The sequence below is a fragment of the Neocloeon triangulifer genome, unplaced genomic scaffold (genome assembly GCF_031216515.1).
Source record: "Neocloeon triangulifer isolate White Clay Creek 2 clone unplaced genomic scaffold, ASM3121651v1 ptg000001l, whole genome shotgun sequence".
Classification (NCBI taxonomy): Eukaryota; Metazoa; Arthropoda; class Insecta; order Ephemeroptera; family Baetidae; genus Neocloeon; species Neocloeon triangulifer.
This window is the reverse complement of record NW_026775544.1, coordinates 3979646-3995427: the sequence shown is the minus strand read 5'-3', so window position 1 is coordinate 3995427 and position 15782 is coordinate 3979646. Positions and strand designations below refer to the sequence as shown.

At 36.7% G+C, this 15782-nt stretch overlaps 1 protein-coding gene across 4 annotated transcripts in view; it reads left to right on the top strand.

Annotated features, from left to right (window-relative positions):
- LOC132201480 (tolloid-like protein 1) overlaps nucleotides 1-15782 on the top strand; it is a 44253-nt gene that overhangs the window by 12127 nt on the left and 16344 nt on the right. For 3 of the 4 annotated variants that reach the window (XR_009442285.1, XM_059627677.1, XM_059627668.1), the window contains exon 3: nucleotides 15336-15497. The exons of the other annotated variant lie outside the window; for it this stretch is intronic. Coding sequence is in view for 2 of the 3 variants with exons in the window: in XM_059627677.1 (XP_059483660.1) it covers nucleotides 15336-15497 (162 nt within the window). In the remaining variant the exon portion in view is untranslated. The remainder of the gene's footprint in view (nucleotides 1-15335; nucleotides 15498-15782) is intronic. 4 annotated transcript variants of the gene reach the window in all.

The following is a 15782-nucleotide window of genomic DNA, read 5'->3' as shown; positions in this document are numbered from 1 at the left end:
TTAATTGAAGTTCAAAGCACTGTTAATTAAATTTATGAAACCTGCAGAACGCGCCTGCAATTTATTTTTACCAACATTCAATCCTTTGATTCTTGACATTTATTTAACAAACAGTAAAAAATCTGGTCGTGATACATTTATTTTTCAACTCTTCCCTGTGTGTAGATTAATAATACATGTTCAGTGTAAAATTTTTATAACAAATTGTAAAATAATGTCATACTTTTTACCCAAAAGAATATTACACAATAATATCTTGAACATGAACAAAAAGATAAAATATAATAATTAAATTGTGTTATTGAGAAATTGATACAGAGGGCATTTTTTTCCCAAAAATAGCAAAAAAAAAAAAAAAACTCATGTTCTGTGAACGCCAAATAATTGATGATGATGAATGTTGATAATTAAGTTACAATGAAAACAAAAATCATCCGATTATAAAAAATAAGAGCTTGTCTTCTGCAAGCTCAAAAGAGCACAGGCCGATGGCTTTTTGTCTTGGCCTGACCAAAAAAGGTATTATTATTTTTTTTCCTAGTTTTTAATTTGTTTGATTATTTCCAGAATTATCAATAATTTTTCATTTTTGTTGGTATGTGTGTTGTAGCTGTTAATTTATTATTCTATAATATTCTCCTAGTCAGAAAGTGATGAAAATATCGACAACAATAAAAATAACTAAAATTTATGTAAATATCAACTTGCTGACTATTTTAAAGCAGAACCCAGCGATGAATCACTGAATTGATGCTGATTCAAATGATTGATGATTGGTATAAATTAATCTTGATACTAAAAATCTATAATTAAATCAAATGAATGTTTGTTTTTGTTCAATCTGCCGTGCAAAATATTTCAATCAGCACCGCCACTCAAAATGCTTTTCGCGCCTTCGCCAAATTAATGCAAAGCAAACAGTCAAGTGTTTGCATTAGTCCGGAGAGAGCAAGTGGGCGAGTGAGTCGGGTCCATTAACTTAAAATTAGACTCAATAAGAAAATATAAATCGAATCAAGAGTAAAGGAAAAATCGAGAGACAACTTTTTCTCTACTGGGCGAGCAAAACTTAATTACAAAAGTAGCAGAAGGGGAGAAGAAGAAGAAGTAGAAGGGCGATGAAAATTATTTTAATATCTTTTCGCGAACGCACGGTGGCGGCGGCGGTGGCGTCGGCAATATGCAATGTGTGACAAGCAGGCAGGCAGGCAGTGCGCAGGCCGGAGCAATTCAGCGCGATATCAGAGCGGCGCTGGCACCTCCGCCGGGATGCGAGATAGTTTGGTACAGACGTCGGTTGGGGAGAGAGGTGCAACAATGCCCGCTGGCCGCGCCTCCCTATGCCCATAGAAGGTAGGGAGTATCCGAGGCCTCAGCCTGCGGGACCCATGTCTGCAATGGTGGCCATCGCCATAGGCTGCATTTTGGTGCTGCTCGCCGTTTTCATCATCCTCATCATTTTCCTCGGACAATCGGTGAGATAGAGAACCTTCTCTCCACCCTTTTATCACTTTTATTTTCATAGAAAAACAGGTTGCCGGTCCGTAAAAAAAGGAAAACTCGTAAATTGCTTTCGCAATAATTTTCACACCCCCCACAAATAATCACTCTCTGCGTCCGTGTGATAGCGCCGCGTGCTATAAATATATCAAAACATATTTATTCAAAACACAGTGCTCGGATATGGTCCTTTTAAAATACACCGCCGGGTGTGGTTTTATATAGTACATAAAAGCAACTTAAATTCCGGGCTGCGTCTGTCGGTGTGCCGGCAAAAGCATTCTCGTTTGATTTATTCCCCGCGTGGCTTGCACTAAAAGTCGGGCCCTGTTTATTTGCACATCAGCAGGTAAACGGCTCGGCTTTTGCCGAATCGCGCTGATGGAAGTTGTCAGCAAATCCTTCCTTTCCCCCTCTAATCGCAAGAACAAACTTGCCGAAGGGATGTGTTTTTCAAGTGTGCGGAACACCCTGATTCAATCAAAATATTTTCTGTTAATTAAGTTTTATTTTCAAAATTAAAGTTAAATCCTTTCAAGTCAAACTTTTTCACAAATTCTTTGTTGGATTTAATGAAGTTATTAATTTTCTTTCGATGAATTACTTTGCAATTTTTTATGTGTTCAATCAGAGATTTATTTTTCGATCATATTTCTTTTCAAAATTGAACTCAAGTTTATTGAAAATAAGAAACAAGATTTTAGCACTATTAGAAGTTATCACATTGACAGTTAATTGAAAAATATCTGGGAAAATGGAACAACACCTTAAATACTTTTTTTACAGAACGTTTTATCATTTATGCTGAAAATCTATCTGCTGCATGCTTTTTAAATTTATTTATAATATTTTTTATAAGAAAATAAATGGAATATAGGTCACGTGCCCTCTGTACCTGTGTTGATGATGGTCCAGCAAAGCAATCAACAGCAAGCAAATAACACATACATATTAGAGGGGGATTATTTCGGGCGCCATATTTGTTGGTTTAAGACCAGACGTTGCCTTTCACATGATGGGTCAAGTGGTCAAGTTCATTTGAACACTGGAGCATCTTATCATATACTATTTTATCCAAAACTCTTTAAATATCTTTTGATAGATTGACTTGAATGACGGTTAACTTTTATTGAACTTAAAAAAATTTTTGTTGATTTTCTACCTATGCCCTACTCATCAATCGATCCATAAATCTCATTAAATCCACCGTAGTACAAGTTGCATAACGTTAGAAATAAATTTTAAAAATGAAGAGGGCACTCTTAAAGTAAAGTAAGCTGATCTTTCTTTCATATTTTGGTTTCTTTGATAAAAAAAAAAGTATTAATCAATATTGGTGCGCAGCCATATTACACGAGATATTGGGATGAAATCTGGATTCTTAAAAAGCACTTTATGTTTTTAAAAATTAAAATCAGAAGCTAGAATAATTACAGAAATTATTTTCCTTACACATATTTGAATAATACAAAAAGAACCAATTTTATCTTCAAGCTTTATCGATAAATATTATTATTCCTTGCATCAAAACCATTTTCCAAACTGATTACTTTTTGCCAAACCTCTCACAAATTGAAAATTAAAATATCTCATCGGAGCTTTCAATTGAACTAAGCCACCCACTGCTGCGGTGAGATTGCAATTTGGATGGGAGGTATATGCAAGTGCGCGGTGAATAATTGGTTATTAACCTGTTTTAACCCCGGCACTGAAATCAGACCGCAACTAATAGCGACGGCGGTTGCTTGTTTCATTAAAATTCTGCGCCGCCAGCAGCAGCAGCCGCTCGTCCTCGAATTACTAATTATATGCGCGTCCCATGTACATAAACGCGACCGTTAATCATTCTTATGCGGGTGGATTGAAAAAAAAAATAATTGGATCGATATGGGAAGTGAATATGCAGTACATGGGCACCAGGGGTTGTTTTGCTTTCTTTTTTAGTAGACGCGATGTTGGTTTTGGCAAAGTTTGTGCAGAATTAATTAGTTTTGCACCTCGTAAGTGCCTTCCAGCTTTATAAATTTAATGCGCGGGAGGTGGATTTTGCTGCCCTCGTTGGGAGATTTGCAAGTTTTAAAGGTATGGTGGCTTTTGCGTGGGCAGTTAAATTTTTCGCCACAGCGAGTCAATCGATAAAAAGGATTGTTTGTGAGTTTCAGGTTCTGAAAAGTGTTAAAATTTGCATTCAAATGAAATTAATTTTGCTAAATGATAATTTAATTATATGTGGAATGTTTTTTGCTCAAATAGATCATCCATAATTTTAAAGAGAGAAGAGATGATTGTAAAATTTGAATATTTAACCCTTTGTACATTCTCTTCCTTTTAAAATATTGATCTGGTTTAACGTTTAATTTTATTAGAATCTTGATGCATAATTATTTATTTCTGAGGGAGAAAAAAAATCATATTTAATTTACTATGAGTTAAAAAAATAACTAAAAAGTTAATCCAAAAATCATGAGGTAAACGCTTTAATTTTGGCCGTGATACAGTTTTTGACGCACACACTCTAATTGCTGCTACAACACGCTCGAGGGTCGCAGGCGTGCTAATTTGAACCACTTTTAGAATTTAGAAACGATGAAACGGAAGTGTCATTTCACTCGGAATGACGTACGACAACATAAAACGCGTCCACTTGCAGCTCGCCCTCGGGCACCCCTGGCATTTGTGTGGTGTGCAGAGCAGCGAATTGAATTCGGCCCCGACAAAAAGTTTTACCAGAGAACATTCGTTTTAATCCTGCGCGGTGGCGGTGCCTAATAAAAGAGAGCCGCTCGTCCGCCGGCCCCACTATAAATTATTACACATCAAAGTATCCGGCCATTTTGCGTGTATTTTTCCGTTCCCTGGAAAAATCCCTGCTCACTCAGTTCCCCACTTTTTATGTAGTATATGTGCTCCCTCGCTTTCGTGTTTTTATTTTATTTTTATTTTAATCCAAGCGAGAATAATTTTTGCCATGGTACACGTCTTAATAATGATCATAATAAACGGCACCTGCTGAGAGAGAGAGAGAATGAGAAACGAGAGCACGGAGAGAAGACGCCGACAAAAATGTACTCGGTGAAGAGGGGGTGCAACCCTAGTGTCGAAACGGAGTGTGTTTTTATGACTGGATTGTGGATTCAAATGGGAATGCTCCAAATTTCGATTAATTTTTGAAATGTCTAAAAAGTTTCCACGGTTTTTACACAAAGTATTATATTGACAGTTTTTTAGATTTCCAATCCAATTATATACAATTTTTTTTTATTGCTCTGCTAATTAAATTTCTTCTTATGCTCTGCATTTTTAAATGCATTTATTATTTATTATTTTTAAATAATATCAGTTTTGACCTGCCTTTGTGTAACGCAACGAGCTAAAAGTGTAATTGAAAGACGATCAATTAAAAACCCAATTTTTTTATTTTAGTTTCATAGTTTCCACAGAAAATTTCTGTAAATGAGTGGAATTATGAAAATTTCAATATATTTACTCAAACGTAAGAAAAGTATATTTGGTATTGCTACAAGTAAACTCTATAACTGTGATAGAAATTTACCTATTTTAAAATTTAGCAGTTTCTAGAAGGAAATTAATAGCAAAAATTTATAAAGAATTATCATTTTCCATTCGAACATACCTAATTTACTACCATTTGTAGCTTCTTTTTCAAAATAGTTTTGGTCAGTGAAACACAGTTTTCAACGCAGAAATGTTCATTAAATTTAATAATTTTATGTTAAAAAATATATATTTCTTTCTTTTGCCCTATTTCTCGCACTTTTCATGCAAGGGAGTTTTATTCTTCTTTCTTTTCGGCACTGGGATGCGTTCCCATCAAGGGCACGCAGCTCTCGCTCTTTCTCTCTGTGTGTTTTTCTGCTTTAAACACATAGAAGACATGCAAGGGCTGGCGCGCATTTATTGTTTCGTCACGCGCTGCCGCCTCCTGCTTTTCCCACAGTCATCAAGTATCAGTGACATCGAGAGGCACTTGCTTGCATTGTTCGTCGCAGTCTCGCGAAGCACGACCGACGGTTTTTTCCAACTCGCGCAAAGAGCACACACCAGACTCCTTGTCGCGCCTTAATTACTCGTCCCTCTCTTCCTCGACGTGCAAAGCAAGAAAGAAAGAAGGAACGAAAGGGAGAGATTTGGCCACCCCGCCGTGTGAAAGAGGCTGAAACACGAAAATAGAGCGATCGGCTGAAAGAGTCAAAAGAATATAAGAGACAGAGAACCTTTTGCTCGCATTTGCAACTTCTTTGCTGAACTGCGGATTTATTGGGCGCGCCGAGAGCCGAGAGGGCACAGGTCGATGAATATATCGGGGTTTGCACTCGCTAACCGCCGCTGCGAAAGGTCAAGGCTGCTGTGCAATTTGCTTGTACCTATATATTGTCTTTCATGAAAAGAAAGCAAGTAATGTAGCTCAGAATTTTAGGAAATTTTGAAAAGCTCTTTTTTTATTCAATTAAGAACTAATGACGTTTAAATTTGAACTAAGTGTATGTGTTTTATTGCTGTTTCTTTCAAGTCGATACAAAAGGATGCAAATATTTTTTAATGCCCTTCAACATATGCATAAAACAATAAAATGTTTTGGCAAGTTTTCGAATTTTAACTATGATATAAAAATGATCAAAAGAGAGTAAAATTTGTTTAAATATAAATGCTATTTTTTACTTCAGTCTATTTTAGCTTGTAATCTGCATCTCAAATTAATCATAGCCAAAGATTCTTTGTTGCTTTACTAAGAAGTGATGCATTGCGAAATTTAAACCTTCAGAACATTTTAAAATGATGAAACCTGTTTTCACGCCAAGTTATGAATTTTGAATAATAGTTTGAATGATTTTCTCCGTTCATTTTCTGAAGAAAAAAAATATATATCTGATCTACAATTCAATCAGCTCTGTGCAGAGATCGGATTCCCCAACTTAGTCAAACATTTAATTAACTCAGTCCCTCTGGTAGGTAACGCGTCTAATCAGTGAGCAAATCAACATTCAAAGTCGCCTTTATGCCAACAAAGCGCACAAGTGGCTTAAACCGCTCGCTCGACGACTTCTTATAGAGACCGGTAGAACCAGAAATGATCCACTATGATGATTTTTACAATCGCTTCGAACTCGCTCCCGCTTATCACGCTAATGCAATCTGCTCTCCTTCTGGTTGCGAGCGTGTCCGTCTCTCTCTTATTTCTGCACACAAGCGATCGCGATGAATCGGTGAAAATTCAAATCAGTGCCGCTCCAGCTGCAAGGGATGCACGTGTCCTTGCAGAGAGCGAAAAAAACTCGACAATGAGAATGAGAAAAAGAGGAGCTTTTGTGTGTACTTTCTTTCTTTTCTTCCTTCACCGACGACGGAAAGAAAAGAAGACACAATCCGTGTGCACGTGGCTGCGTTTTATTGGAGAACAGATTGTCCACTCCGGCGCTTTCCGCTGGAAATAAAAGACTAGTCTGCTCTTTTTCTCCGACTGCTTTTTCAAGAGAAGCTCCTCGTCTGCCATCTGCCTATATACGCAGACACACAAAGTACGTGCGTTCATTATGAATGGAGAGCAGTTAGTTTGATCCTGTGATGACTGACGAGAGAGTCCCCCTTTTACACCAAAGGGTCTGCTGCTGCGTATTGGTCATTTTCTTTTCAGTTGAAATGGGCCTTTTCTCTTAATAAGTCTCGCACCGAGGGAAAGATGAAACGAGTGCGTATTTGTTCAGTGAAAAGTGGAGAGACAAAGGAGCTCTCCAAAGAATGAATGAAAGAAAGGGACATTACTGAAGAATCAGTCATGCGAAATATTTGCAACACCGTGAAGTCTTAAACAAGTAGGAATTTATATAAAATGAAAATCAAGTTAATCTTTTAGGAGGATATTTAAAATAAATTTTTAAATAATTTAAATGATCAGGTTGAATTACAATGGTTTGTGGAAAAAGTAAATTATTAAAGTCCTTAATTGAATTTATAAATCGCCATCGATCAGAGTCCAATTTCTAGAATACAAAAAGAGATTTCCAGACAAACGAACTACAGCACTGTGCATTTTATATATTTTGTGAACTTATCCATACAGGATAATATATTTTTGGTTTGGTCCATTCTGAAATGAATCCATTGGGAAATTCGACCTGACATCGGAACAGAAAATTATTAGTTTATCGATTTGCGATTATTAGCGGCGTGGCGCGCGATTTTGCATCGGTCTCTGCTTGTATTAGAAGAAGTCGTTCGCCAATAGTCCCGATAATGAATCTCATCCTTTGTGTCCCTTTCTGGGTTATTACATCTTAAGGTCCATGTCCACCGGACGTCCCTTTTGTTATCGGAGCACCGCAGGCCAACATTAATCATGCGAGGCGGAGAAAAGGTGTCTTGCCATTCATCTCTGTTCGCTTCCATTTCGCCAAACCTGCCACTGACCATCGATCTCCGCGCAAAGAAACACCTCCACCGTAAACACGCCCCCAACAAAAACACACCACACAGCTGGAAAATCGGCGCTACTCGTCCATTAGTATTGCGTAGACTGGTAAAAAATTATCTTTTTTCCTGAAATTGCAGGCATTGGTGCTTTTCATCATCAAAAAGTCGAAATAGTTAACTGTGCAAATTCTATTTAAATTTGACAACATTAAGAAACATGGTTAATTTATTTTACAAAATTTTGTAAACCTTTGACACAATCAACAGTGAAAATTGAAATGCAGCAAAAAAGTTCATAAGAAATATTAATACCAATCCTGTTGCTCATAGAAAAAGTCCTAAAAAAAGGTTGTTTTATTTTGTACATATTTTGCATCCAAATGACATCATTCGCAAAGATCATTTTTGCCAGGGTAAACTTTAGAGGGAAGAAAAAACAAAATGACTTTTTCACCAGCCTAAATTGAGTCAATTAGAGTCAGTTGTTGAGTGCGCAATAAGTCATCGGAAAGTTTCTTGAGTAGTTCATATTTTTAACCGGAGAGAAGCAACTCGGCATGTGTTTAAGATTTGAGAGTTGCGATCCATAAAAGCCAGAATATTTATGGCCATCTGGCATGGTCGGAGCGAACGGGGTGACTGACTGACTTGCAACGTCTTGTGTGTTGGGAGCGGGCTCGAGTTTCATCATCGTGCAGCAACTGTTTGTTCAACACATCCACTGCTATTAATATTGCGCTTTATGTGTCAGGCGAAAGTTATTGCCTTGGTGTGTGTGTGTGTGTGCGCCGCGTATTAAGCCGCCCCGCCTGACTTTGACACCCTCTGAGTGAGTGAGAGGCCGAAATTAATTGCTCGTCGACGGATTCATTAGTTTTTCTCTTTGCTGAAAATTTAATTAGTTCTCACGTTTCGGCAATGTTGAATATTTAAATTGATGACGGACGAAAATGGTGAGTTATAAAATTTTAAAAAGTTCCCAGAAGTGGGGGAGTAATTTTTAGTGTCAAAAGTGGAAACTTGGGTTGAAAATGCTCAAAAGTTACTCAAATATGGCTTTTATAGTCAGATGTAATTTATAGGAGCAGAAATTTAGTCTACAATTTCAATAAATGAGATAAAATTTGCCGCGAAAATATATTCGAAGAACTTACAAAAAATAAAACAATTACAGAAACACTGCTCTTTCAGTTTATAAATTATTTAGCAATTTGTATGTCCAAACAGAAAGAAAAAAGAGAGCTTAAGGAAATTGTCCGCCTATTCAAAGTTCTATAAAAACTTTGATTTAATGCTATCCAGGTCTGCATTTGACGCAGAAAATCTCACTTTTTTTGCAGTCATTTTGCACAAGGGATTTTACTGCAATTTGTTCGTGTCAAATGAAGAAAGCGGATTTGCAAATTTGGATCTGGGAAGATCTGAGAAATGGTAAATTTATCTAAAAAAAAATTGGAATAATTGGCCTCATATGATAAGTTTTATTCAATGATCAACAAAAGATGATGCTCAAAACATTAAAAGCACAATTCCTATTTATTTATCTCTAACATAACCTTCTTGTAGAGCTTGGATCCTTCTCACTCATGAACCCAAATAAATTAATTTGAAGTTATTTTTGTGTTTGTATTAATTTTAGTGAATGATTGAGCTAAATATTATAAATTTTTACTTATATTCAAGTTTGAAAACTTTTGCTGCATTAATAATTAACTTTTTCTCTCATTAATTTTTAAACAATTCATATAAGTTGCTCTCAATTTGCTGACCTGAAAACTCTAATTAAGTCTAAATATAAACAACAATCAATAAAGTTGTGTAGGCCTTTAAAAAAAATCGGTGTTCTCTGCCGCTCGATTGCACCGAGTGAATAGGGGGCAAAGTGGCGCTCGCTTTGATTCAAAGGAAAATATTGTATGTACTTTTATCGGCGATCATGCCCCTCGGCTAGCACGTCTGTGTGCCCTTTAATTACCCCATCCATCAGAGTTGGTATTATTGATGAGTCTGATCCTCTGATCCAGTCAAAAACATATTTGCTTCATGGCTCGTCGACCTTTTGTTCACGTGCCACCACCGCCACCTATAGCTGCGTCTATAGGTGGGATGAAAAAGTTTGCGCAAAGTTGGTTCCGGCGCGCAACAAATCGAAACAGCATTAAACAAGGATCAACTCTCGGTCCGTGTATGTGGAGGAGACGGAGGTCGTTAAATAATCATGAAAGTGCAAGCGGATCTACTACTTTTCTTTTATTGCCCTCGCAGATTTCGATCCATTACGGTTGAGGTGGATTCGCTCGCCTAACCTTCCAAACTTGTTACTCACAAAAAAATAAAACGAAGTTTGAAATTTTATTCAAGAACTGAAGATATATAAATTTTAGACAAAATTAATAGGGTTTAGGGATTAGGCATGTAAAAAGAAAATACTAGAATAGTAAATTTTGAAATTTGATTTTATCTTAGTTATAAATAAAATTATTGTTCTTTACTTTCTTTATTATTGCAGTGTAATACAAATTTGGGAATTGAAAGTATTGACTTATGTAACAAATTTATTTAAAGTTCAACTGTTAAAAAAAAATGAAATATATAAAAACTAATCTACATAAGTTATGATAAAATCTTGACGAAAACTATCCCTTAAGGCCTGCTTATTGACATCTACAACTCCTGTTTGCGGCAAATCGGCCCGAAATTTTTGGACCCAGATTTTTTTTATAGATTCCTACCTATCAGTAGAGTTGATTGCACAAAGAAAAATGGGGGGTAGCGCCGATTATTCTTGAAATATGATTTTTTGAATTTTTACATTGCGTCTTATGGAAATTTTTGTTTTTGGTGATTAAAAAAAACTGCCCGAAATTTTTTGCTCAAAATTTCACAAAATGATAAGCGAATGACCCTAAACAGATTAGCAGAAAAAAATTTGAGGGTTCATGGGGCAAAAAAATAACATTGGGCATATGTGCGATCAAAAAAAACCTCCTTGGTACTCTTAGCATTGCAATAAGGAGTCCTTAAACCTGATGATTTCCAAAATAATTAAAATTTGCAAAGACCATAATTATACATTCACTATGCTTCACTCAAATTTTTAAACAATTGAATTTGCTCGCTCATCTAATAAAAAATTTCTTTCTTAATTTAAGAGCAAGACAGAAAATGCTCTCTCCGCTTATACCAAGAGCCTAAGTGCCGATATAAATGTGCTTCTAAAAATATACCCGCAGTGGAAATGAGTTCGCACATTGAAGGAGGAGTGGCTCGGTGACGTTGGAAATATTTCAAGTGGAAAGAAGTATCTCTCCCTGCAGGAATAATTATAAAACAAACAGAAAATCGCTGAAGCAAGCGGCGAGAGTGTGGCGCGCATGCACTCGACGGCGGCCCTGACGACAGGGGCGAGTCTTGAAGTTTATTGCAGCGTCTGCATCGCGAAATGTGGAACACATAGCGCTACTCTGATTTTGTGCTGCATTTTCTCCACACACCAGCGTGTCCTATTTAAATATGGCACGTGCTGGAAGAAAGAAAGGATCACCTCCATGTTCCCAAAATGAAAAAAAAGTGTCTCCTTTAATATTTATTTTACTGGAAAAGAAAATTCTCGTCTGAATATGAAGATGTATTCCATAGGGGGATGATTGCATTGTGTCGTAAAATACAACAAACAAAAGAAATACGGAACAAAAAGAATGTACACCACAATAGAACTGTCCAAATATTTTGAAATGTAAAACTATAATAATTATTTAAGAAGGGAGAAAAAATATGACGAAAAATTCTGTGTAAATACTTGAAAAATACTGCCCAAAGAGACAACACTATATATATATTTCAAACTTTAACTTCGTTTTTTTTTTTAATTTTTTAGAAATGTGTAAGTATACAAATTTTCCACTGGAAAAAAAATTATGCCCGATTTTACAAATCTTTTATTTAGAGGCTTTGGAGCACATGGAGGTTTTCCAAACAAAAACAATAATAAAAAAGAATAAAATGTGCAACCAAGAGGGAAAGAGGTGTAGGGGGGAGAACAGCCGGTTCCGTTCATCCGAGGGGTGCAGCGATCGACCTGCAACTTTCACAATATAAGAACAAAAGACACGGGGTGGGCTGCAGAGACTCACTCACGAGAGACGAGGGTGCGCCCAGTTTTAATGACAAAGTTGCCGGGCGAGCACTCTCGAAATCATCGCAGCGCCGCCGCCACTCGAGAGTTGCAGTCCGCCAATCGGACACCCCACTCGACCGCCGGGTATTTTCGGAGGCTTATTTGTTTGTGTAAATTGTGTGACTCGCCGTCATCTCTCGCTGACCGACTGGCTCTTTTTGACTTTTGTGCAGCCAGCTCACTTTATATTTTTCTTCCGAAAAGAAGTAAAAAAGTTTTCGGCCGTAAAAGCAGAGACGGATGACATGAAAAGTTTTTCACATATATTGGCCTTGGTTTGGTCCTACCCCGAAAAAAGATAAAACTCGCGTAATTAGGCGATTTCCGTTTCCTGGAAACACTTTCTAGGTAAAAAGATAAATTAATAATGTCTCTAAAAGTTGCCAGTATTCAAGTTTCCTTCTTGGCATCGGCTTGTGAGATGGAACCTTTTACATTTTGATTTAGGGAAAATCGCTGAAGATAATACATAGAAATAGCAGCTTTGCAACCGTTCCTGTTTATGGAAAAAGGGAGGGATATGAAGAAAATGAATAAAATTGTAATGATTATCATAAAAATTTATTAATTATTATTGCTACAGAAAATTTCATAAAGCCCTAAAAGGAATCAAGGAAATATTAATCGTACGTTTTATAAAATTTTACTGAAATAAGTCACTTGGGAAAATAGACGCAAAGAATTATACTTACCATAAAACCTGATCTTTTTAAATTTTATATAAACTTTGAAATAAATTTTGATAATGGATCTTCGAGAACTTTGACATTCCAATAAAAGACCCTGCCCCACAATTTTTTTATTTCCCGCATTTTTTCACTGGTTCCCAAATATCTCTGATTTAAAAAAATGTACATAAAATAGATATATTTAATAGGAATATTGTTTTTTAAATTTTGAACAAAATCTCACTCATTGGCGTATCATAATATTTCAGTCATTGGTTTCATAATATTGTTTGCAAACTTTATGCATATATTTCAATTATTTTTTCATACATGATTGGACAATTTGCAGTCAGCATAGTTTTAAAAATCTACGCGTTTGTTAAAAGTAATGGATATTTATTCTAATGAGGGAAATTTATTTTCAAAACTTTACCCTCACCTAATATTCACAATGAGTCGCTTGCCGTGCTGCACAATTAAAATAGAACAAAAATGAGGGTTTCGAAGCAATAACAAGTACCCTCCCTAGCAGTAAAAAAGTTGCTCCGCCAACTTTAAACTTGAGAGCAAGAGAGCTCTTTCATGCAATCAACACTGGAGCTGCGTTGCTGCTTTGCCGGCCCATATCGCAGCCTAGTCATGAAAAATATTCAGGCCACCGACAAACATCTCGCGTTAAGGAACGCTGCCAGTTTCAGGTGAATGCACTCTTGTGAATTTATGGTATTCTTTTTGCTCTTCCGCAAAAATAGCAGAAATAATTTTCATGCTCGAATTACGTCAGTAGAAATCTGCGAAAATTACGAGCGAATTTCGAAATAAGTTTTGCAACAACTAATGAGGCAAAATATTTCGCAAGGCAGCAAAGCAGGCAAGCGGCCCCCTGACGACCGTCGCCTCTTAACGCGCAAAAGCGGCCATTTCCAGTTTTGACTGGCATGAGCCCCCGGCTGGTGTGATGAGAATTCTCTCTCGCTCTCTCCGCTTGATTGAAACACGCGGTCTCTTCCGGGCGAGCCACTTTCACTTGCCAATTAAAAGGCATTGTTGATAACCAGCCGGCGCCGCTCTCGTTCGTGATGCGCATTTCGAGCAGCCTCTTACCTAGGCTAATTGAATAAAATTGACAAAATGCTGCAGACCAGAATCTCTCCAACGGCACGTGCGCGCCACTCGTTTTAATTTGCACACGACTTTTAAGAGAGTAAGGGAAGTAGCTTTTGTTCTAGAAAATATATAATAATTTAGGATGCTATTACGAAATATTCAAGAGGCTCGAGACGACTTCAGAGGAGCAAATCGTTAAAAACAAATCAATAGATATCAATTTTGAGCCATTCATTCCTAAAGGAAATTGTTTATGTTTAATTTTATTACTGCAAAAGAAAATAGTAGCATTTTCCTAATGTTTTATTTAAATTATTAAAATTTAAAAAAGTCCGATTTTTAAATGTAAATATTTTACATAATTTATTTTAGTAATATAATTCTTGATTTTAAATTAGGTAATCAAAGTAAAGTTTTTCAACATTATTAAAAAATAATTATATTATGCTTGATATAAATAAATCATAGCTCGTAGATAAATAATTATTACTGGTGTATGTAGTAAATTAATCAATTATTGGGTTCAAGCTCACTTGGTCATTTTTATCTGATTATTTTCATTCTGTTTTTCCATAAAATTTAATAATTGGAAATATGGAGCTTTAAATTCAGGAATATTTGTTATGCTCCTAAGAAAATATGAAATTTTAAAATGTATAGAGGTGAAATTCCTGATTCAGTAATTCTCAATTTATATGCGATTTAGTACAAGCTGATTTTGACACTCTAGTCCTATCCTACTAACACACTCTTCAGCATAATAGCGCAGGGTTTAGTCGCTTAAATAATTCACCCTCTCGAAAAACGCCAGCTTGATAAAATGCACGCATTGGGTTGGGTCGCCTGCTGCTCTGCCTGCGTTTCACAAACAGAGCAAAAGAGCGGGACCGTAAACCCGATTCCATTAAAGTCTGGTGCAACTTTGAAAGCAAGTCTAATTACCATAATGCGCGGAGGCGAACAAAGTCAAACACACTCGCAAACATCTTCACAGGGAGAAAGCATCAGCCCTATATCAAGGGAAAGGGACGCGCTTGAGTGAATTCATAATTTCATCCCTCTTTAGGTCTCCTTATTGATAAAAACAAACATTCAGCCTGAAATTTCAACAATGAGTATAGCATTTGGAGATATGGTATTGAGTCCTTATATTTTAAGTAAAGAAATCTCAAGCAAAGTTGTTTTTATGTAAAAAAAAGTCTCAATTTCCAAAGGGCAGTTTTTAAAATTATATAAAAATGTGGAAAAATTATAAAAAAAACGGTTAAAATGAAATTTTTTGCCATCTGAGGAATTAAAACTAACCATATCCTTCGATTAATCACTCTCACGAGAAAATTTCTAGAGCTTTTTCAATAATATCAATAAGGAAATCTATTATTATTTCTCTTCCTTTCCGTCCGACTGACCGGACACTCGAACTTTTCTCACACGTACTCTGTCTGACGGTGCAGTATCCGCGGCAAAGGACCCGGGCAATATAACTGGCACCTCCTCCACCTCCTCCGCCGCCGTCTCAGTAGAGCTGCTCAATTCTGCGGCGACGGCGGACGGCCCTCAGGCTGCAGCCTCCACTTTAGCGTCGGGCGCTCCTTCCTTTCCTACTAAAGCTCCAAGTATGTTTTCTTTCATTCTAGTGTGTGTGTGTCTCGGGCTCTCTCTATCTATGTGTTTAGATACCTCTAGATAGTAAGTTGGTTTCCAAGTGCTTAAACCCCCACCTACGTTGATTAGCCACTCGAGATTGACTCTAGAACTAACCCGTAATTTGTGTGCCCCTTTGCAATTCCGTTCTCTCTCTCAATCTGTCTTCCTCAATCAGATCAAATGAATGAAGGCGTTTTTCACCACCAAGAGAAAACTTTCCTACCGTTAAAGCATGTTTCATCTCTCTTTGATTC